The following is a 24,917-nucleotide window of genomic DNA, read 5'->3' as shown; positions in this document are numbered from 1 at the left end:
TTTTGAGCTGAATTCAGCAAATTCACAACAACACAGTGTTTTGAATTTGCAGCTTCTGACTGGCCTCCTCTGCCATGTAATCAAAATCAAATATGGCCAATTCTCATCACATTGGGGCATGTTGGGGATCACAATACAATGCTTTTTGCATACCATGCAGCCCTAGTCCTGGGTATTGTAGCATGGATCCTTTTCCATTTATATATTATTACAAGTTGTGATCATAACATAAATCATCTAAAGACATAATTGACAGAAACATTTGAAGGCATCTATGATGGTTAGTGAAATAAAAACATCTAACGACATAAATAGCTTGGATCAGAGTGTTTAATTCTCTTGAGCTAAAAACAAAAAAAATGCATACATCCCAGGCTAAAAATACAAGATACATAAACACTGAAGATCACTGAGAATAGTACCGAAGGAAAAAAAGTGACACATATAAAAGCAGAAAATGAAACCGGTTAAAAATATTATTTTGGTCCTATGTATTCCCTTCTGTGAGCATGAAGTCAGCCCTGTAAACAAAAAACTGGCAGATTCCCACTGACAAAGTAAAAAAGACAAACACAAGACACACCAAAGAGCTTCACAGAATAAGGTACTTAATGAGACCAAATTAATTAGTCGGATCCACTAACAATCAATCAATCACACCATTCAGAAACATATCAGCAACAGTCACACTGCGTGAAATGTAATCTCAGCACTGCCTTGCCATTAGACCCATTACATTAAAATTAACTAGATACAGCAACCTGGTGGTTTTTAAATCAAGTATGAATCATGCAGCTACACCCGATCTCTCCAAAATGATTCTCCAAAGTCTGAAACCACTGATTCACTCCAACAGAGTTCACTGGTAATTGTGGGAAAATAAACTTTCCTTCCAGTAACATAAGTCTGCGAACGCAAACCTAAAAAAAAACAAAAAAAAAAAACAAGTGGAGAGATGAATATAAATAGACTTAATGTACACCACGATAAATATGTTGTAGAGGCAGTGAGGTGGTGCAGAAAGTGCTTAGTACTCCTCCCACTATGTGCTGTTAGTTTACGTCCGGTACCTCCTCTCCCTGTCACAGTGTGTGTTTGACGGCCGTCACAGGTTCACATTTGTTCTGCAGGTTCTGCTGCAGCTCTCTGAGCAGATTGTCCCGCTCCTCGGCGTCCAACAGGATTTGCTGCACAGGAGAGAAATAAAGATCTCAGTCAGTTTAGAATAAAAACAATGTTTGTATCTGTATCTGTTTATATCCAAGTATTACTATTAATGGTTAACTGGAGTCCAGTTCCTAGTTTGTGTGCACATAGCTGATGAATAAAGCTGACTCTGATTCAGACAGACAGTAGTTCAACAGGTGAAACAATGTAGTACCAAATGAAAAGTGTTGTTTTGACGGTGATAACCTTCTGAAAATATACATGAGGTCTTTGACATTTAAACAGATATTATATTGTTTCAGTGAGTGCTTTTAAAGAGTCTAAAACACATCTTCTCCCATACACAGCAGCACAGAGAGCTGCTAGTGTTTCCTACGGTCTCTCCTAACGGGCACTGTGATGATCTGATTGTGCTCCAGATAACACACACAGCCCACATAACCTGAACTATCACATTAAAATGTTAGGCTTTGTGTGGCTGCTTTTTCTGTCAGAAGACGTGGATGAAAGAAAGTGAGAGGGGTAGAGTTTTTCTGTCATTAACCAAAGAACAACATGAGTGCAATTTGTCAATGGAAGCAAACAGTTCCCAAAACCTTTCGGTCAAGTCTGATGATATGATAAGCAGCAGATTCCTGCACTTTACCTCTATGAGTTTGTCTCTCTTCTCCAGACTGTCCCTCAGTTTCCTCTCCTCCCTATGTCTCTCCTCTCTGATGTTCTGCCAGGCTCTGTCAGCCTCCTTCTTCCCCTTCTCTTTCTCCCTCAGCTCCTGCCGAGTGGCTCGGAGTTCATCAGTCAGAGACGACACCGTCTGACTGTGACTCCCCTGCTGCTTCTGGAGAAAAACACAAATACAAGAGGAAAGTTGGAGGGACTAAGATCTGTTGTTGGTCTTCAAATTAAATATGACAACACAACAACAGCAACATCAAGAGGGAGGAGGTGAAGGGGGAAAGTCATTCTTGATTCAGAATAATAAGAATCTTTCCTGGTTAAAACTCCCAGCATCTCACCTGCACCATGTCCTGGTATTCCTGCAGGGCCGTGGTGAGCTGGGTGACCTCCTGGCACAAGGTGGTGCTGTTTGCCTCCATTTGCTTCCACAAGGCCGATTGCTCTGCTCCGCCCCCGGCCATCCCCTGACCAGTCACAGAGTCGGAACGAGCCTGTAGGAGAGGGAGCTGCTGTGAGTCAAAGTTTCCCCCGTGGTCACTGAAGTCAATATTTACTGACTAACCTCGTCTGCCAGAGGAGACAGAGAGGACAGAGAGCAGAGGCTCATTCAGTGAGGCAGAGAGTGGAAGCTCTGCAGCTTCCTTTGAAAGGTGGAATAAGTTAAACCAACAAGTGTCACTTTATATCCCAATATGGATTATAACATGACACATACATGACTAGGCCAAACTATTTTGTAGTCTCCTTAAATGACATGTTCGATTTATCTTGCGATTTACTCTAAAGAATTATTTTTGTTTTGAGTAACATTTCTCAAGTGCTGAAAACATCTAGACTAATTTTTTTCCAAAACCTAAGCTGATGGTGTTTTTTCAGCCTCTAACACTCTTGTTTAAGAGACAAAACTGAGGATGACAAAGTTCTTATAGCCCTGCTGCACCTGCTAAAGCTTTTATGCCCCTGTAATGGGCATATTAATGGGCAAATTAAGATCTTTATCAGCTCAGATCTTCTCACATTTGGATCATAGTGGTTGAACATTGACAGTCTTTGATGAGAACAACTCCTCATCTACGTGTGTCACCTGCTCATCTTTGAGGCAGCGGATCAGAACCTCCTTCTCCTGCAGGACAGTGGCCAGGGCCTGGTCCCTCTGCCTCCACACCTCCCTCTCCTTCAGCTGCTGGTCCCTCTCCCCCAGAGCCACCCGTAGGTCCTGGAGTAAGCATAAAAATGCAGCTCTGTCTAAATAAAACCTGAAGCAAGGGGACAAAGTACAAGTGTAGTAAGAATGTGGGTGTGTGCGTTTGTTTTTTACGTTGATAATATCCTGGTTGCACTGCAGCACGGCGTTGAGTGTGTTGAGGTCTTTCTCTCGGTCTCTTCCAGCCTTCCTCAGAGCCTCGATCTCGTTCTCCAAGCCCTTCTCCTTCTCCGTCATTTCAGACCTCAGAGTCTTCAGGGCAGCCTGCAGAGCACAGAACCTGTTATAATCTACATTTTAGACAAATATTTCACATTTAATTCTATTTATTACCCATGTAAACTGAATATAATCTACTGAAATTGGGTTTCAGACTCGTGGTCAAATAAAACAAGACATTTGCAACAAGACAGATGTCTTCTTGAGCTAAGGGAAATAAAAACTGGCATTTTACTGTTTGTTTAAAATCATTTGTCGCTCTTATCTGTGCTTTATCTTAACTTGTTGCCTATGACAAGGCCAGAAACAACAGAGTACTCCAAAACACAGTGTGTAATCTATATTTCTTTCAACAAAGCCAGAGGAAATAACTGACATGCTGCTGTTAGACTGGTTAAACTTTCTGATAGGCCTGAGGCATATCAAACAAAACAAACCAAAAGAAAAAAAAAGACCAAGAGAATTGCTCTGCAAACACAAACGCCTTCAGGGACAGGAGGACTCAGTCTGATGACTGTCAGCCAATGTCTGCTTGTGCTGATACCTGCTTTGCTTCAGTGTGAGCGTATTACACTGTATGTCGCCATAAGTTGACTCAGCAGTTAACACTTAAATGATGACTCAGGGATTTTGAACATGGCCCTTATTTTCTCCATGTTTTTGGGGTATAAATAAGTAATTAAGACAAAGATCTATGCATCAAGTCTAGTACTGAGCAAGAACAGCCTCCCCTGTCACCACGAGACAGCTGCTGAAATGTTTGTCCATGTCAAACCATGTCCTCTAAGGGGCGGTTTCCCAGACAGGGTTGGAATTGGGACAAGAGTATAGGTAGCAATCGTTGGGTTTAGCGGACCAAGACGCACGCGCGCGCGCGCTCCTACCAGCGCCCGCAATCCTCAACACGGAGCAGGAGTGTGTCTTTCAACCTCACTGGCAGTGAAGATGAGCTTCACCAACCCGGCACACCATCATCCCAACCCACGAGATCGTCTTTTTTGGAGGAAGAGTGGCCCCCCCTCCACACACGACCCCCGCACGCAAAACCCGCAGGGGACGGAAGAAGAGGGAAAAAAGGCCAGCAGCAGGAGTGGACGCGCAGGACGGGACTGCGGAACCGGCCTCACCCCATGCAATAAGCACCGTCATCAACATCTCTCCGGTGGTTTTGTCCACACCACAAGTTAAGGTACTCTCTAAGGGCTTATCTTTTGCCCCCACACACAATACAAATCACTTTGACACTAGAATAGATCTCTTCAAATTTTATAGAAACATGCACCTGAAATTATGGTACTCACAGAAGCAATCGGGAGACCACATCTCTCAACACTCATCCTTTACAGTAAAGTCTTTTAAACCTAAGTCCCAATTTTTTCCCTTGAATAACAACCCCAGCCTAGTGGCTTTTACAAAAAAAGTGGACTATGATGTTCAGAAATTGTTTGATAAACCTCACCCGCCCACCTATAGGCACAATTTGACCCCTCCAGAACAAAAAGCCCTACAAGAACTGCAACAGAATAAAGAAATAATTATAAAAAGGGCAGACAAAGGAGGAGCGGTTATAGTCTGGCATTATGATAAGTACATTCAAGAAGCCCACCGCCAATTACAAAACACTATTTATTACACAGAACTCTCTACCAACCCCTTACCCTCTATGAAAGAACAACTCGATGCTCTTCTTATCAGAGCCAGAGACAGTGGTTGGATCAACACGGCGGAACAAAGCTTCCTTTCATGTGAACATCCCAGACTAGCTACTTTCTATATGCTGCCTAAGGTGCATAAAGAACCTAAGGACAACCCGCCTGGCCGACCCATAGTGGCTGCTAATGGAACTATAACAGAACCGGCATCTCAATATATTGACTATTTTTTAAAACCATATGTCCTGAATTTACCTTCATATGTCAAAGATACTACTGATGTTTTAAATAAGTTAGACCAAGTGCATGATATTCCCTGGGACTATATGGTTACTATGGATGTAGAGGCACTTTACACAAACATTGATCATTCAGATGGCCTCAGAGCAGTCAATCATTACCTCTCAGACAGAGAGGGTGAGGTGCCCCCTACAGGTTTCCTAATAGAACTTACAGAATGGGTGTTGAATAACAATGTTTTCCTGTTTCAAGACAAATTGTTTAAGCAATGCAAAGGTACAAGTATGGGAGCCAGCTTTGCCCCAGAATATGCCTGTCTGTATCTGGGACTCTGGGAGTCAGAGTTCATCCTCAATCCAGAAAAGAATCTTTTCAGAGATCATATCAAACTGTATGTACGATTTATTGATGATATTTTCCTTCTGTTTAAAGGGTGTCATACTGACCTGATTGATTTTCACAAATATTTGAATGATACCAATGAGAACATTAACTTGTCTGTGGAGTATTCCAAAGACAAGATCAGTTTCCTGGATTTATTGATTTATAAAGGGGCTGACAATAATTTGCACACTACTTTATACAGAAAACCCACAGACCGTAACTCCTTGCTGCATTATGACTCCTTTCATCCTCAGCACATTAAAAACAACATTCCTTTTGGGCAATTCCAAAGGATAAGGAGGATCTGTGACCAAGACTCTGATTTCCAGATACAGGCTCAACACATGACCAAACGTTTCACAGATAGATCTTATAAAAAAACAGTAGTCTCTGCTGCCCAGACTAAGGCAGCCTCCATTAGACGACAACATCTCTTGGAGCCATCTAAAAAACAGAAGAGAGATCGTTTAGGTATAAGTTTTGGCACACGCTTCAGCCAACAAGCCCAGTCCATCAGGCAGATCATTCTATCCAACTGGGATATACTTAGGAGTGATCCCTCCCTAAAAGAAGTTTTTCAGCATCCCCCCTCCTTCCACTACAGACGAGCTCCCTCTATTCAGGATAAACTTACCCACAGCTATCTCCCCCCCAGAAGAGATAGACAATGGCTTAAAAGACCTGTGGGCACATATAAGTGTTTACAAACTAACTGTAATCATTGTGGCAACATTATACAACAAAAAGAATTTGCCAATCTCAGAACAGGAGAAAAACATAAAAACAAACACTTTATCAACTGCAACTCTACGCATGTCGTCTACAGACTGACATGCCCTTGCAAGTGTTTTTATGTAGGACGCACAAAAAGGCGTCTTAAAGACAGGGTGGCGGAACATAAATATGCCATAAGGACAAATAATGTTGATTACCCTATGGCACGCCACTTTAACAGCCATCACAATGGCAATGACAGTCTTTTAAGAGCGGAGGGAATAGATACGATAGAGCAGTCTATCAGAGGAGGAGATCGCCTCCAAAAACTCCTCCAAAGAGAAACATTTTGGATTTTCCAGTTTGATGCCTTGATACACCCAGGCCTGAACGAGGAGATAGATTTTAGACCCTTCCTATAACTGCCTTCATGTACGTTTCGCTGCCTGTGATAATCATGTTTGCAATTTAATCATGTCCTCAGTGATACACCCATCTATAATATACTTTTTTACATTGACACTTTATAGTGTTATTTACATTTTCTTTTCCACGATGATTTGACAACCCTGATGTGATGTTATGTTGATAACTTTATATTGCTTGTGATAATTCTCCTGTGATTTACTGTAATCATGTATTTTTCGACACACCCATTTTTAATATATTCACTTGATATCGTCACGATTTGCCCAAGTTGGATTTACTAAGTTTCTTCGTTTTTCTTTGCTTCCCCACATTTTCTTTGCTCAAGACTATTCAATGTGGGTATATTTCTCCTTATTTGTTTGGTATGTCCTTATTGTCTATAAATATAGCCCTCTTTATTATTCTTTATTATTCGTTGATTATAGAATCTTTGATTTACATATATTCTTGATTATTATATTCTTTGGTTGATACGCACAATGTAATTGTTTACCTGTATTAATTTATCATCTATTGTTTTTTGATTAGCAGCCAGCCATTGGCCCACCCACAGAGTTTATTTAAGAGACTCCCACCTGTGACTCTGATCCTTGATCCACGCCCTGAAGAAGACCGTGTCGGTCGAAACCGGTCGGCGTTCTTTTGTATCCATGCCCTGATTAATTAAAGGCTTTTTACGCATCACCTTGTCTCCTGCGCGTGAGTGCCTGAAGTAAGCCTTGTGCTTTTTTCGTCTCTAAGAGTATAGGTAGGCTTTAATTAAATGTCTTTCTGAAATGCAGACTAATTAGAGACTGCACCTAGACTATGAATTAAATAAAATGTTATGTTATGTTATGTTTATTTATTTGATATGGACATCACAAATACATTGAGACTGTTCCAGTGGACAGACCAGATGCTTTGCTTGGGTGTTTTTAGCACATGTGCTATTTTTCAACACCAGTCCAGAGCGTAATATCAACAGTATGAGATAAAACCAAGTGCATGACACAACATCACAACAGTAGAATACTAATCTAAAAATACAGAGCACAAGATCAACGAAAGGAGAGCAAACATAAATCATGATCGTAACAGTAATAATAGTAGCAATGAAAAAGTCCATATTTATACATGTGGGCATTGTTGTTTTGCTTTTAACCATGCTTTTAGACCTCTGTTAAAAGAGTTTGTATCAGTCTCCAGTTTCAGGTGAGTGGGTAAAGTGTTCCATAGGTTAACCCCTTTTACTGAGAAGGCAGACTGTCCAAATGATGTTGTACAATTGGGAACAACAGTTAAATCCACCTGTGCTAGTCTGAATTAGTTGCCTACGAAACATGGAATAGACCCGGAAAAGACTACAATTTTGAGAAACATTACCATGGGTCACGTCTGTCAGCAAGAACTTGTCTAGCCCGTGGTATTCCCTGATCTTCATTGATGTACGCCAAATAATCCATGTACTGTATCCTCTTTAATACACAACATCTGAAGTTAAATCTGCCTAAGCCTCATTTAGTCCTGGGGTAGCCCTAATCTTCCTTCAGGAAACCAGCTTTGTTTATTCAGGACTAGGCGAAGTCTAAGACTATTGAAAACCATGATCGAGAAAGGATATTTCTGTTAGGCTGTATTAAAAGGCTGATTAAGTCCAGAGCTCGCCTTAATGTCTGGCTGGGAAACTGCCCCTCGTAGCTCTTGTTTTTGCCTCTGCCAGTTTCAGAGTGTGATTCTTCTATGTGTCTAACAGCATAATGGAAAGGATTGTTACGAACAGACCTTTATTGAAGAGTAAGATCCTTTTTGTTTAGACAGGAACAGCCATTATATGACACTGTTAGGGGCCACCACTGACAATAAGGGGGATTTTACCATGTTGCTCGTGTACTGCTGCATCAAGTGGCTAAGTGCGTCTGTTAAATTCACTGTTCATAATAATTTAGTTCAGCTCTTATTCATATTTATACATAGACCATAAATAGAAAGAGTAAGGCCCGAATGGTCTGGGCTGACACTGTGATTCGGCAACAGTCTCATACAAGCCAATGACAACAATATGGTTTGTTGTAGTCATTTGTTGTACCATGATACAACATTGTAGCAGCTGTTTAGTGGTCGCTGGGTGTAGCATTGTCACTCTGTGGCAGGCTGGTTGTAAAGATTTTTGTCCATGTCAATCATTTACACCGCAAAACATAGTTACAGGTTAAACAATCCCAGAGTTATAGTTTAGTGTCAGGATCAAACAGGGCAACGTCAGCTCTAACCTTGTTGTCAGAGAGAATTTCCTTCAGGTTCTCGGTCAGTTTCTCAGTCAGCTTGCTGGCCAGCTCGGCGCCGGCACCCTCTTCCACACACAGTCGTCTGATCAGACCCATACACTCCTGGAAGAAAGGAAATATCTGTCTGCTTAGTGCAATGGAGCAAACACACTCATGTAACAGCACATGAGTGTGGGGGGAAAACATTTAAACTGTGGTGTGTCTGATTTGGACATTTTAACATGAGCTTAAGCTTCAAGGTTTATGAAGCCATTTCACGAAGGAATCAACACACCCTTGTGTGTTGATTCCTGATTAATAAGCCGAGGGAAAGTCTCTTCATGTAGAGGCCAGAGCCAAGCTGATATGAATGCAAATGAGAACCACTACAAACATCAGACAGCGCTGTCATAAATCCACAGCTCCATCAGCCTCATTTATTACCTGTCTACACACCCTGAAAGCCAAATCTGTTGAAACCTGTGCAATTCAGTTTAAAACCACAAGACTCACTGCACAGGTTCAGAGAGGATGTAAAGCAAAAAGAAAACTCCTGAACTTCTGATACACTTGTTCATTTGTTATAAACATTTAGGGTCAGTTTTAGGTGTATTTTCTAACTAACTGCACAGTTTGTCGGAAGAAAACACAAAGATTTGTGGCTTGAAGTTAACATGGGCTAACCTATTGTATGATAACCAGAAATAGTAATAAGGTTTAACTGTTCAATACAATTAGGTTACAACAAAGAGAGAGTTTATAGAGTTATAGTGTAAACAGCTTCACCTCAGTGTTTCGCTCATTAAAATCTCCTCTGAACAGATTCCTGTCATTCAAACAAGTTGGAATTGTAATTTGAAACTTTAATCAAAAACAAGATCATTAAAAAAACGTCAGATTTAGACCAATCTCTGTCAAATAAATATCTAGTTAATGGGTTGCCTTAGGCTTGGATCATGTAGGGTGGGGCTCTATGTTTCGTTGCCCAATCTAAGCTCTATAGTAAAAATGAAGTAAGAGCTTACAGGTGGTTATCTTAGCTTAGCATAAAGGCTGGAAAGAGAGGGAAATGGCTAGCCAAGCTCTGTGCTAAGGTAAGTCCATCTACCAGCACCTATGAATATCACTAAATAAAATCTCCTTTTGTGTTTTGTGTCGTAGCTTCCACCTGTTTTCAGTCTTCGTTCCCAGCTAACCTCAGCTACTATCTTGGTCAGGAAAACGTGGTATCAAACCTCTGAGTTGTTGTTCATGTTGCACCTGCTAAAAACAGGAGTTCCCTCTATTAGTGATGTAAGGGCTGCAGTTCATTTAAGAACAATTTGGTGGGATAAGAAAGTCTTTTGTCATCTCTGACCTCTGATTGGATGGTCTTATCGTTAATCATTTAGCTGTTACATTCATCCAGACTGGAGCAACACATTGAAACTAAAAACCAACTGTCAACATAGCAGCTAAAAATAAGCACAGTAACATTTCCAGCTGAAGACGACACACTGTCTGTCACCAGTAAAACGTGACGAACACATAAAGCGAAGCAAACGCACGTTTTTTTGGTGCTGCCACTTTAAGGGCACCCAGCAACTTCAAAGACAAACTACATTCCAGTCAGCTCTGAGCCAGAGCCGGGGCTGTGGCAGAGGAGCTCACTGCTGTGTGTGCATGACTGAGTCCTGTCTCCCCTCATCACCTCACCCACCTGGATCAGACGCTCCCGGCTGTGCAGGGAGTGACTGAGGCTCTGCAGCAGGAAACCTCTGCCCTCCTCCTGGACCAGCTGGAGGAAAGACGGGAACAAATGGTCATGGAGCGGCATCAAAATGTGGAATCAACACAACAACTCTGCTCTGAGTTTGTGTCTAGGTTTTAGGACTGCAACTGACAATTCTTTTCATAACTAAAAACATTTATTATATCATAAAACTAAAAACTCATTGAACTCATTAAATAACATTTTTTTCAGTTGGAAAATTTGTAAATTGAATTGAAAATTGTTGCAGCTCCACTGGGTTTCTATAATCTCTAAAACAGTACCTAAGCCTCTACTGATAAAAATATGCTCTTTGATACCACTGTTAGAGGAATATCAACATGAGATCCAATCAATTAGTTAATCAACAGACAAATTATCAGCATCTATGATGGATTAATCCTGTCAGCCATTCTTCAAGCAGAAACTTGCTGCATAATGTTATATAATTGTAAACTTTGACCTTTGGAAAAGGGAAACACAAAACATTAGGCTACTTTGGACTAAGGGAACAGACAATATTCAATTCTAATCTTTTTTTTCTCCATCTTACAAAGCATTACTCAACTAAGTGATTTTTAACTGTTATACTTCACAGGGCAAAAACAATTAATTGATTTATTAGTGATGAATGTAATTATGGTAAACATTTACTTACTCCTTTGCTTCATTTTACAAATGGCTCCAAGTCAGGAATGTCCTGCCTTATTATAACAATTTTTAAATAGCCTACATTGCGCCAATTAAACTTGCATTATTTTATTTTACATTTTAGCTCACACTTTTTTAATATGTCCTATGTTACAGTTCCACTTCCAACACTTTGAATTTGCCTCTTTGAATTTCCAATTTTCCATCCAACTCCTTCCCTCAGCTCACAGAGGGTTTTAGCTTCATACAGCTCCGTGTTTTGATTTTACAACTTGCTCTCACTCACTTTGTTTCCAGACTTTGCATCAACCTGTTCAGAGCAAAATTAAATGTTTTAAATCCCACTGCTCCCTGCTCAACACCAAACCTCAGACACAATCAGAGACCAGCCAAAAAATGTCACCCTGTAACTGCTGGATGTGTAAATAAGCAACTGACTTCTAGCAAGCTCACTGTATCAACTTAACAAAGTGATGATTAAGGCTATTGGTGTTTTATTCACATGAATCATGTTTCCACTGAAACAAAATCACGTAGTGCACTGTGCAGACTCTGCTGAATGTAATGAGAACTGTTTTAACAGTGGATGGGCATTGTTGTCTTTGCCGTTGCTGTGTTTAAACTGTTAAGTCTATTGTTGCTGCGTTCTTCAACTGCAGTGCTGTGGGAAAAAAAATTAAACTCAAAACTCAAAACTTAACTCAGGTTTAAACCTGCTGCCACTCCTCACAATTCTCACTAATATTCATTTGTGCTCATTAGCGTCCCTCGTTCTGACAGAGATGAGGTCATGCGGACTCCAAAGCAGCTGAAAGGCCTGATAATGATATACTCTCTCATAAGACTGTAGAGCCCCGAGCAAACTCCACTGGTCGGGGAAGATTCCAGAGAGACGTGTGTGTGTGTGTGTGTGTGTGTGTGTGTGTGTGTGTGTGTGTGTGTGTGTGTGTGTGCGTGTGCGTGTGCGTGTGCGAGAGAGAAAGAGAGAGTGTGCACCTGTAAATCTGGAAACGTGGACACACCCTACCACGGACACAAAACACAGCGCAGCCACCCTCCATTCCTGTGAAAATGCTATATTTGTGCTAGGTCAACATTCACACAGTGCTGATGCAGCGGTTTGGACACGTGACCTGAGTGTGTTTTACAGGTAAAAGAAATGGCTGGAGGCATTTATCCCTCATGATGACAGCTAGGACATATATTTTGACTATTGTCGAGGTTTACTTATACATATCTTTGTTTTCCACTTTCATTACATTTTTTAAGTTTTATATATTCAGAAAATATCAATATGCAAATTTTATTACTCACTATGTTCACTGCATTTTGGATTTTTTTTTCCCTTTCTTGCCTTGACACTGGCTAATTCCTTCAACTCACGATCATTTTTAATCAGTCAGCTGTTATTTTGTCTGTGTAAGTTTTCATGGACCTATATAACATTTTCAGGAGTCTTGTTTTGTTGGACCAACAGTCCAAAGATATTTGGTTGATCATAGTGTGTAAAAAAACACAAGCATCGAATCCTCACATTTGAGACACTACAGTAGAAACATTTTTGCTTAATCGCAGCCAACTTGATAAACTAATTGTTGCAGATCTGGTGTCAATCTTGCATCTTTTCTTTTGCTTCTTGTATACATTTTGCCCTGGATTGAATGAATGGTGTAATAATTGGATTTTAAACCACTTGTAAGCAGATTGTTGTAGTGTGCAGGAGAACAAAATCAACACTCACAGGTGCCCAGTCCGATCCGTTGACTTCAGCTGGTTTGCTCTTCCCGTGTTTCAGCTCAGCCTCCAGGGTCCTGATGCGGGACACAGCTTGGTCCAGCTGGCCTCGCAGGTGCTGGACAGCGTGCTGAACCCTGCCAGTGGCGCTCTGGAACAGGAAGTGACCTCATGGTAAACATGGTTGATGATACTACACAATGAGGATTAAACAGGAAGAGAAAAACCTCACCTGTCGATGAAGAGGCACAAACTCATCCCTCAGCTCTGTTAAGACATCCCCGTCCTCTTCATCCATGTTGTCCCCTCCGTTCTCCACGTCCCCAAACTTCAGCGCCCTGTTCACTATGGGTGACGTCGTCTCTCTGCTTTTTCCAGAGTACTTCCTGTCCTTCCTGCCCAGGACTGGGATCCTGCTCCCTGACGGTGAACTGACTGGCTTCCCCTCGATACCTCTGAGCTCCTTCAGCATGAAGGTGACTGACTGATCACCTGGAGAGTCGAACGGATCGTTGCCGTCAAGAGAGTCCAGGGACTGAACAGACGCGGTGCGGGAAGAGGCTTGTAAGGACAGATTGGATCCCAGCAGTGAAGCCGGACTGGAGCCGATGGACGGCACCCTCTGCCAGTGGAGGGGCATGCTCTGCGATTTGTCTCTCGACCATGCCAACGGGGAGAAGGGTTGGAAAGGTACGTGGCGAGGAACCCCACAAACGGACTCATAATCGGAGTCGGACACCCGCAGGGAATCACAGCCTTCACACCCTTTGCCCTTTCTACATCTTTTACCCGTTTTAATAAAATACGGACACGCGTCCCACTTCTCAGACCAGCACTCGTACCCTGAGAGGGCCATGTTCTCCTTGAGCATCTCCCTGTAGCCCTCCTTCTCCCCCTCCCCATCCTCCTCGCTGGTGCTGCCTCCGCTCTGTCTCTCCGGTGGGTGTCTCAGCTGGTAGTTTTGTCGCACCCACTGTCTGATCTTGTCCCTCTCTTGCGTCAGCTTCTGAAGCCTCTCGGACGAAAGTACCTTCACCCTGGCTATCACCGAGTCGAACTTGAACACTCGCTCCAGGGCGCATACGCATTTGCCGCACACAAACTCCCCCTGCCCGCTGCCCCGGGTCACAGACTGCCCCAGTATGTGGGTCAACACCGAGAGCACATCCATGCTTTTGGAGGGGGAGCTCAGGGAAAGCTGGGACTTAGAGAGAGATGCCAAGGATCCAAGAGACATGGTGCTGCCTGTGAAGAGTTAAATAGAAAGAGGCTGACTCCAGATTCAAACAATATGTGACCTAAAACTTCTCTGTATTTCTTTATGCTCCAGACTGACTCACCCCAGGGGCTGCTCTGAGAGGACTGGGACAGGCTTCCTCCTCTTAAGGACTCTGTCGGGGTCTGAGGACGACTCGTCTTCTTATTTTGGCCCCCAAACAGCCAGCGCCTTTGGTTCCCCTGGAGAGTGCCGCCACATATTCGACACAGGTCATTTTTTCTTCTGGAGGACATCACGGACAGAGGGTTGAATGACACTCCACCTCCCGTTGTCCAACTGATACGGGAGCGTCTCTGTGGATTAAAAGGATGCACTTAGAGCTGCGGTGAAAACATGATCCATACTGAAAATAACAATCAGTGGCTGCTTTAATACAGGAAATAGAACTGGTTTATGTTCAGCATCTAATCCAACCAGCCTGGCGTGTTAAAGCGTCTCCCCACAGATTTGACTTGGTGTTTTGGTCCTGTCCCTCCCCTGGTTTATAGCTGCTCACAGCTGGCTGGGTGTTTACACTGGTTTCCCTGCACGCAGGGCGGGACACGTCGACCTTGGGCCACGCTGACAGTGAGTCCAGTCAAAACTGTGCATGAATGAAACTTTCTCTTCAAACTCCCAGTCTCTCCATGAGCCTCTCTCGCCCCTCCGCAGGGCGAAAAAAACTCAAAGAGGCTATGACACATCCTGAAATCATTTTACAGCAACATCAAGTGGCTTTAAGTGTAAATAAAGACTATTTTAAGTGGAGAAAACGATTTAGAAACGTGATACTTGCTGGTTTACATGACCTTTGATCGAGACTATTTGAAGCGGTAGTGTTTTCCGGGAGCGGCGGACCGCACGCGGCGGGTTTCCATTGGGAAACTAGTTGAAGTGTCGTCTGTCCAGTGCTATTTTTAGGACACGGTGGTGCAGAGAGTCACCGTCAAATAACGTCAGGCTGAGAGAGAGGAGCTGCACTGTCTCCAGTAGGCTACTCACCGACTTCACGCCAGCTCACTGACACACACTCACTTAGCTTTCACACACTACACACACGCACACACTATTTGTTTAAATGCCGTGTTACGTCCGTAGTCCCTCCGGGATTCACTTACCGGACGAGGCAGGAGTTAAAGTCCGTCAAGCGACGAGGAAATCCGCATCGTCACCAGCGAGGCTCGAGTAAAACAAGGTGTAAAGTTAAAATAGAAAAAGTTTCCTAAAGAAAAAAAATCTCTACCGGGAACTGAAGCAGAGCCGCGTCTCCACACACCGGAGCAGGGGAGGAGAGGAGGGTGTCACCTTTCTGACGTCATCAGTCATACCTGTTTAGTGCCGCGTGAACAGAGGGAGGACTGACGCTGGCTGAGACCCACAAATAGAGTACAATACAATACAATACAATAATGATCAACAACAAATAATAAACAATAGGGACCTAATTGTTAAATAATTTCGTTATCAACAGTTTATGTAGCCTACATGTCGTTCCCTATGAGTTGTTGTCCCGTTATGAAATATAATCGTGATGTAGGCCTATATGATTATATGAAAAACAAAGTTTTTTTGAGTTATAATTACAAATCTAGTGTTGCATAATAATCAAATAAGTTTCATAGATTTTCATTCGTTAAAAAATTAAAACTGTTAACTGGAGCCAGAGGATAAAGTTGTAAAAGTATCAATCACAATGCAGCATATTCAAATAGTAGAAATAAGTGCACCTGGTTCATGCAATGCAAGCTGGTTCCTAGTTTTTAAATTTTCACCAGAAAGTGATTTTGTTTCAGTGTATGAATGACTAAATCTGCTTATAATTAACTCACATAAGGCAACATCAGTCTTCCTGTGCACATGTTTTAATGTCAAATTTTTGATAAATTCCCTTAAACCCAACTCCTGTGAATCAGTTCATTAAGGAAAATCAATTGCTTTAATTGATTGATCCCTCGCTTATGGGCTGTTTTTAATCATGCGTAAAGGGCAAAAGAGTCAATACAGTATGCAGGCCTGTGCTCCACAGTCAGTTGTGAAGTGAACATGATCTGACAAGCTGTATGAGCACATTAACTCTCCTCAGCCTGACTGTATCAAAAGAAAGCTCAACGTTTATCAAAAGGGGAAAAGCCAACTCACAAATCACTTAACAATTATCTTACATTTTCACTATGTAGCCTATTATTCAAAATGTTCAGTTCAGTTGACTTTCCTTCTTGTTTTTGTGTCCACTCAGCTATAAGGTTACCCCTCCTGTTGCTGTTGTATTGCACTGTGTTGTCTATTGTGGTAGTTAAATGGTGATAGAACCACCAACATAAACTGCAGCCCAGCACAACAATGCAACAACAACACAAAAAGCCTTGAATCAGGACTTTTGGCAATTAATAATTCTTGATCATTACAAATGAATGAGGCACTGTTAGGTTTTCTTCAAATTCAGTTGTGTTTACAGATCACAGCTGCCATCCAGTGGATGAATCGTCATTTGCACATTGCACAGACTCATGTATCCATCCAGCTACTTGAGCTATTCACTGTATTCTTATCGTTCTCAGTTGTAATGTATGTTTTGAACATCAAAATGGCAACTAAAGTTTCTCTTGGTCAGTGTAGGCCTAATCAGAAATTCTGTTAAGAAAGAAACTCTTTGAAAGGAACAGGTGAGAACTGGACCATAGATTTTTATAGTTTAAGCAAAAGTGATTATGCGAAATTAACCAAACAGTTGTAATGTGTGGTTGAAATTTGTTGATTTCACTGTGAGAAGTGAGTGAATGAACCGGTGAAACAAACTTGTGACTTTACATTTTATTCTGAAGTAGCACATAGAGTTATAATTACAAATCTAGTGTTGCATAATAATCAAATAAGTTTCATAGATTTTCATTCGTTAAAAAATTAAAACTGTTAACCGGAGCCAGAGGATAAAGTTGTAAAAGTATCAATCACAATGCAGCATATTCAAATAGTAGAAATAAGTGCACCTGGTTCATGCAATGCAAGCTGGTTCCTAGTTTTTAAATTTTCACCAGAAAGTGATTTTGTTTCAGAGAATCTTATTTCTGCCAAAAGGACAGACCTGCTGTTACCAACATGATTGTGCACATTTAAGGCAAAACATTGCATGACAGGGTGGGAATGAAGTCATCTCCATTTCAATTAGTTGAATTAAGAGATGGATATGTTTGGTCATGTTTAGTTTTCAGTGGTCTGGATTGGTTTACATCACACCCTCTCCTGGAAACGAATGTGAGCAAATGATGTTTTTCAAATTCAAAATTCAAACAAGGACTGAGTACTTTATTCTATCTCATGTCCTTGTAGAGTAGATGATGATAAAAATGTCTCTGGTATAGGCTAACGTACAAAACAAAATAAACATAAAAATAAGATCTGAGTTTAGATATTCCTCCAACCACTGACCTGATGTCTGTAGGTTCAAACTCTCCATCATGTGGAGTGGTGGCGGAAGAGTGACAAGTTTTAAAGTTTCAACCCAAAATGTGCAGGTCTAAGATGATTTTACTGCACGTTTCACAAGACTCTGAGGTACCACAAACCTTCACTAGAGGGCAGCAACGGACTGTTCAGGACTCATGACTGGTTCACCGTGTCGCCTCAGACTGCTACTCTCTTACTGTAAAACACTGGTTCTCAAAGTGAGGACAGGGGAAACCCCAGGGTCTCTTATTAGGGCTCCTGGGGGTTTTCGGAAAAAAAGGGAAACATTTTATTCTCACTGTAATTCCATAAATGAGAAACATGAGTATTTTGATCCTAGGTTTCATATACTTCCTATCTGTGGCCTAATTTGTGTCAGTTTAAGGCTTCTTGTTTGAAAATCTGTGAACCGTTATCTTAATGATAACATTTAAGATCATTAAAGGCTGTTTCTAATGAAAGAAGTTGGCACTTAACGACTAAAAATCCCAAACCATAGATTTTCAGCTGTGTATGAAAGTCAAATATACAGATTTGTACTACATAATATAACAAAAATTGAATTTTTAAAAAGCTCCCTTTTTCAAATTGGTAACAGGACTTAAACCTGCCCTTGTTTTCATGAGGACTTTGTACTGCTATACATGCTGCTGTATGTTTTCCTTTGTATGTTTCCGTAAGTGAATGCCTCATGTGGTGTGTCTTGTATAAAAACTCATGTAAATAAAATGATTTAAACAAGGAACAGACTGTGGCTGTGTAATGCTATTGTTAGTTTAGGTGTCAGTAAAATTATTGATTCATCCTGTGGAAAATATAAAGTTCTGTTTCATAAAAATCCACCCAACTTGTACCAGAAATATCAATCATCTGCATTTTGTAAGCACAAGCACAAGCCATTTTCTCAGAATTCAAGGTCTGCATGTGTTGATCACAGTACACTTGTGTCACTTCAGTAACACGTTGCATTAATTCATGTGCATTCATGTGAGCCACTTCTCCATGCAGCTCGTGAACACTGTGAAGTTGGAGTGCCACTGAACGTGCTTCACACCAGAGTGAATACACGTCGTCACGTCCCCACGAGCATCCAGCGTCTTCAGCCCAAACGCATCATTCTTGTAAAACTGTCACGGAATGAGAGAGGAAGAGAGAGGCAGGTCAAGCCAATGTTTCAAACAGAGAGTGAAATATGTAGATTAGTTTGCATCTCACCTCCTGGTTCCCCATTTCTACAACATTTTCGTTGCTGTCATAAAATCCAAACTGGCTGTGTAGAAAAGAGGAAACAGTTTAGGTAAAGGGACCTCGAAACCTTTGCTACCACAAACACTTCCCTCTGCTCTCAGACTGGAGGCTCAGCGAGCAGCTGCTGCTCTGTCTTCCACTGAGTGTCGGGGCTGAAAACCAGGATATTTCTGTCCCTCTGATTTTAACAGTTTCAATTTGATTTAGTTTTCTCAGCAGCCAAAAACCCAGAGAGAGAGAGATGCTCATAAGAATATTAATGTATTCCTATAGACTGTTTTCATACATCACTGTGCATTCACATTAATTAAGCCTTAAAATTCATGGGAAGTGACGAGTTGAGTTTTTATGTCCGTCTATGCTGATTAGGGGTGAGAGCTGAAGGACGTATTTGGATTGTCTCATGTACAAAGTATCTCAGACAGAACTTCCTCAGATTTGGCCAACAACTCTAAACTGCTTAGATTTTGAAAAGGTCAAGGTTGTGGTGGCCTTGTGAATACAACAGCTCCATAATGCCTTGAAAGAATCTCTTAAAATTTGACATAAATGTCAAGTTGGGGTCAAGGATGAACTGATTAGAATTTGGCTGTCAAAGGTCAAAGGTCAAGGCCACCGTGACCTCACATTTTGTTATGGCCTTGTGAATGCAATATTTCTGTAATGTCTCTAGCGCATTTCAAATTTGGCACAAATTCAAGGACATACTGATTAGATTTTGGTTACTAAAGGTCAAATGTCAAACGTACAGGTCATGGTGATCTCACAAAGTCTGTTTTTGGCCTTTTAGATGTTTCCACAATGCCTCGAGAATTTTTCCTAACAAAATGTTAATTACTTAAGGATGAACAGATTGGACTATAACATCCACCACTGATCAATCGGGTTCATATATCACATACATGTTAATAAAGAATGTGGATAAAGAGTGTGACAGTGAAACCTGGACTGCCAGGGTGTGATGACGCCATCATCTGGTCCTCCAATCAGCACGACCTTCTTGACTTGGAGAAAGTTCTTCCTCCATTCTGAAGAAGTGAGATAGAGCGATATCTTTTTTCATTGCATAGGGTTATGGTACAGTGAGTGTACGGCATAAAATGACCATGACAGTAATTCATTCCCTTACCTGCCATGTCAGGGTGAGATCTCTCACCATCAAGCTTCACCAGAAAGTTGTTGCGCTGCAGGTACAGAGACCTGTGGTGAGGGTCTGTGGAGGAAGACATAAATGAATAAAGCCATGCCAGCCCCCACAAACATAAGTTCACTGTATAATTTTTTCTTGAAGACCACAATCTTCCTTCTTACCTTTCCAGTACTGACAAAGAGATATTTTCTGTCCCAGTCTCAAGTAGCAAAATTTATACACTGTTTTCTTTACATAATGGGGTAATAGCCACTTCAGGTAGTCAGTGTCTGTGGAGGACAGAGAGATATATTAGTATCTCAAATCTGCTTGATATTTTAAAAGTAGGTCAAGTGTCAAGATGTAAACGCTTTGAGTCTTGACCTCCATATTGCCCAGCCAGTGGTGATGACAGTGCGATGAAGCTGTGCACGTTGTGTTGTGGCATCGTGGAAAGAAGTGCTCGACAGATCAGACCACCTTGGAAAAACAATAGAGAACAACATTAAGAGAGTTCAGACAAACTAGTCCATAGTGAATGATCTGTTTAACTCCAAAACTCTCCCGTGGACAAGTTGTGACCTGCACATTCACCATGCTATGAGATAATAACGAAACGTTATGAGACAGAGTTGTTTTCGAGGTGAATTCATGCAAAACCGCTTATGCGCGTTCCTGTCAAGGGCAGTTTTCAAGCAAGTAGTCTCTACATTTGCCTCTAAAACAACTCTGTCTCGTAACGTTCCATTAGTATCTCATAGCGTGGTGAATGTGCAGCTCACAACTTGTCCACGAGAGCGTTTTGGAGTTGTTGGATTGTGTATTGGTGTATTGATGAGTTTGATGAGGGAAACCAAGAAATCCCATGAGCCTTCGTAGTGTAATGTAGCTTTGAGCTCTGAGCTCTAAGACTTCTTTTATTTGGTAGTCACTAAAGTCAGGGGATCTTCCTTTATACTCGACAGCCAGAGGCCATCAGACTTCCCTTCAAAATTACACATATTCAGCTCCCATATCTGTATTCATGTCTGTTACTCTGTGCCATAATTCAATATCCACTACTTGACCACCTTATTACTACAATTGAAATGTTGCACTATTCGTTATGTCCCACTATTTGTAATAGCCTGGCTCTCGCCAGACCCTTGTAGTTCCGCAAAGCTACGCTGAGCTCCACACAAGGGTCTGGGACTGCTCCATAGGCGATTCATTTCAGAAGGCGGGGCCTTGTAAAAAAATCTTGTATGAGATTGGATAAACCACTTGTCCGTTAGGCATCCTTGCCACCAATAAATGCCTTCAAAACCGTTCTCTGTTCATCTTTCAAAGAATTAATATTCGATAGATTCGACAAAACAGTTGAAATAGCAGAATCAATGCCAACGCACGACTCCTCACTGCGAGCCGCCATTGTTGTTTGACTCAAACAGTCGTTTCAGCGCTACGTCACACCTCAGAAAGTCCCGCCCGGCGATCCTGATTGGTTCATTATTTTTTGCTCCGGGGAAGAAGTTTGCATTGGCCTCGAGTCCAGACCCTTGTGTGAAGCTGAGCGTAGCGCCTCTGGTGGAGCTTTGCGGAACTACAAGGGTCTGGCGAGAGCCAGGCTATATTTGTAATGGCTTGACAATGAAAATTAGTAGGCTACACAGCTGTACATCCAGCCTGAGCTTAAAAGTTTGACTTGTGAATGTAAAATGCAGAACTGTGAGAAATATGTCATGTGTAACCTAGCCTACCTATCTTGATAGAGATGTGGAAATGGGTGGTGGTGGGTTATCCTCTTCCTCAGTTTAATGTATGTAGGCTGTATGCTTGTGTTTCTGTCCGTGTTTGGATTGCATTGTACTGCTACTTGTGGGTAACCAGCCTTCAGTGCTTGGCCACGCACTGTACTGCTGTGCTGTATGAACGGCGGGCTGAGTAAAAATGCCTTGTCACAGTTTATTACAGTAAACTACTTATACTCATCTTTGCCTGTGTCTTTACAGTAGGACCTACGGTGGCTCTGAGAGCTCATGTCACTGCAACTTAAGAAAACATTATGCAAAGACATTCAGAGAATTCAGAGAACGACTTCATCAATTGGACAAAACATGTGCTGCGCCCCAGCCACGTGACGCCCATCACTTTTTTTCTGTCTCCAGAGACACATCTGTTGTGCTCTGAGTTTTTGCAGCACATGTGTTGTCAAACTCATGAAGATCTTTTCAGAATTTATCGAGTGTTTGTGTCTTTGCACATGTTTTCTGAAGGGTGAGAATATAGTCTACTCTGCAGCTCAGATGCTACATTGCTATAAAGAGAAATAACAGTGTTCAGCACCCGTCTATGTTTAAAGCAGAAGTAAGTGATCCGGTCGTTTTGGCTAACTTCTTCAGCCGATGGAGTTAGCAGTCCCTGCCCTCGTCATGGATCTATAATTGGTCCTCGTCCCTACGTTACCACATTCACGAGCGTCCCTTGGCTGCACACACAGAGAGGACCGCCCCTTTATGCCATTCTCTCTCCTCATTGGATAAAGGTTGTAGGATACAAGGAAAGTTTTCTCCTCTGCTTACAGCAGAGCAGAGTGACTGACAGACCCGTGTTTCAGACCAAACACTCTATATAAGTGATTGCTGTCGGAAGATATAACTATTTAAGACTTATATTAACACAAACATTCCGCTTACTTCTGCTTTAAAGGAGCATGTGTGAAAGTGTATGTGTGTAGAGCTGCAATGTGAGTGTGGCTGAGAGGGGACCTTGTGAAAAGCACAGAAGGTGGATGCCATCAGGGGCCTTTTGCTTGATGGGGTTGATGGCTTGACGAAATCCTTGGACCTGCTTCCACAGCGGCGCAAAACTTTTAAGGTTGTCGTACAAGTCAATCACATGCACCTCAGTGCCTGGATGCACCTGGGAAACAAAAAAAAAACAACCTTTTGATCTTTTAATTCAAAAGAAGGTACAGAGCAACAGAAACAGTAAATACTGATTAAATTATCTGTAAGTACATCACCCTGGTGACTGATTACTGTATGTTATCAACCAACACTCACAGGTTTCATCCAAAGTAAAACTGGTGAGGAATAGAAAACAATAAGGGAACAGAAAAATATTACCTCAAAACTACCTGTTGTTTTCACTTTCACATTCTAATGTCAGGTTCATCTTTCGTCCTAAATAGGTTTTATTTGTGTCTAAGTTTGAACATCTCACCATTCAGTTGATCAAGATTAAGTTTCAGCTGTTTAAAATAACCAAAGCAGGTTCAGAAAAGCAGTGAGAAATAGTTCTACTTTCTTTTCATATTATTTCATTTCATGCTTACAACACATGATAACATATTTTTATTAGATCATTAGATGAATATACCCAGCAGTAGGCTATATAAAGTCGTTCGAATCAATCCCACCTGCAAGATTTATGACATCAATGACACTGAGGCGTGTATAATTACAACTCAGTAACATTACTGGCACTGTTGTGTTTTATTGAGAAAAAAGTTCTTCTTCCACTTAATTAAAGATTCCCTTTAATGCAAATGCGCCTACGTCTAGAAGACCAAGCTGCAGTAGCCTACTCCTATTCATTTCTACATGTTCGGGATGTTTCCGGATGTCTTACCTTGGTTATGTATCGAGACAGATTTTGGAACTGCTTCGGTCCGTCTAAGATGCCGTGCACGATGACCACGGGCTTGTATCCGTCAGCGTAACCCGCTGCCAGCAGCAGCAGCAGCAGCAGCAGCAGCAGTGCCGGTGATCCCCGCATGATCCGCTGAGTCTTCATCTACCAGGTCTCAGGTGAGAGCTGCGGCCGAGCACAGCGGGTGAGCGAGTGAAGGGAGTCGCAGCGGAGGCTGGGGTTTTAACAGCGCTGATTAGAACCTATTGATCTCTTCCAACTTCTGTGTGCAGACTGAACTTGTAGTAAACGATGCTCCCACTTCCTTCCTCGTCGCCGCTTCTGTGATGACTTTTTATGGTGCGAGCTCAGATCACATCCGTTTTTAATTTTCACTTTATGTCACCAAACCTTCAGGTTCATAACTGACAACATTTAGGCTACTCAAGGATTGCCAGTAGCTATGTCCCCTTTTGTAGCCAATAACTGTGATTTTTAATCCATTTATTTTGAATTAGTTACTCTGCAGATTGACATAGGCCCTATAGACTTCTACACTGTAGTAGCATGCTACTTATAATGATGTTTGTATTTAATCTGTGGCCTACACCAAGTTTTTTTCAATTTGTCCTATTAAATATTTGTATCGTCTACCTCATTTATATATCTATGGTGTGTGCAGCCAAGGAACGCCGTGAATGTGGTGACGTAGCGACGAGGTCTGTTATGGTGCGTTCAAGGAAACTCGTATTTTTCCGACCGTGAAGTGGTACCAGTTCGATCTGGTACGAATTCACCGGTCTGAAGTTACGAGTGGCCGTTATAGTGACTTTCACAGGTAAAACAGGTCGGAAAAACACGAGTGGGTTGCCTGAAACGCTACAAAGTCGTAAGTTGTGACTTGAAGCTGTAATTTACGATTTCAAAAGCCTGCCTGGAACGCAGCATTAGCGAAAACGACCGGACCACCTACTTCTGCTTTAAATTCTGGTATTCTGTTAAAAATTGATTTTATGACTTCTAGTTTCTAATGGTAACAGGCTATCAACGGACACTTCCAAGACGCCACAACGCATCAGCTAAGCACGGCCACCACGGCAGTGTCTCACCAGAAGCTATCAACGCCATCATGTCTGCTAAATCATATAATACAAGATC

At 41.8% G+C, this 24,917-nt stretch overlaps 2 protein-coding genes across 2 annotated transcripts; both read right to left on the bottom strand.

Annotated features, from left to right (window-relative positions):
- Window positions 1-153: 153 nt before the first annotated feature.
- LOC146971655 (uncharacterized) lies at window positions 154-15,595 on the bottom strand. The gene is made up of 11 exons (XM_085801079.1): window positions 15,445-15,595; window positions 14,409-14,640; window positions 13,301-14,313; window positions 13,076-13,219; window positions 10,633-10,710; window positions 8,940-9,056; window positions 3,164-3,313; window positions 2,930-3,061; window positions 2,184-2,336; window positions 1,814-2,005; window positions 154-1,187 (listed from the first exon to the last, which is right to left on the bottom strand). The coding sequence occupies exons 2-11, from the start codon at window positions 14,578-14,580 to the stop codon at window positions 1,083-1,085; spliced, it is 2,256 nt and encodes a 751-aa protein (XP_085657205.1). The 5' UTR covers window positions 14,581-14,640; window positions 15,445-15,595; the 3' UTR covers window positions 154-1,082.
- Window positions 15,596-18,013: 2,418 nt separating this feature from the next.
- LOC146971654 (lysosomal thioesterase PPT2-like) lies at window positions 18,014-24,003 on the bottom strand. The gene is made up of 8 exons (XM_085803303.1): window positions 23,760-24,003; window positions 22,895-23,048; window positions 20,532-20,627; window positions 20,330-20,437; window positions 20,148-20,231; window positions 19,962-20,046; window positions 18,986-19,040; window positions 18,014-18,897 (listed from the first exon to the last, which is right to left on the bottom strand). Exons 1-8 carry the CDS (start codon window positions 23,922-23,924, stop codon window positions 18,754-18,756), a joined length of 891 nt encoding a protein of 296 aa, XP_085659429.1. The 5' UTR covers window positions 23,925-24,003; the 3' UTR covers window positions 18,014-18,753.
- Between the last annotated feature and the right edge of the window lie 914 nt (window positions 24,004-24,917).

The sequence above is a fragment of the Trachurus japonicus genome, chromosome 16 (assembly GCF_045865225.1).
Source record: "Trachurus japonicus isolate A0001 chromosome 16, Traja_1.0".
NCBI classification, from domain to species: domain Eukaryota; kingdom Metazoa; phylum Chordata; class Actinopteri; order Carangiformes; family Carangidae; genus Trachurus; species Trachurus japonicus.
Note: the sequence above shows the minus strand (reverse complement) of the source record. Positions and strands in the feature narration are given on the sequence as shown.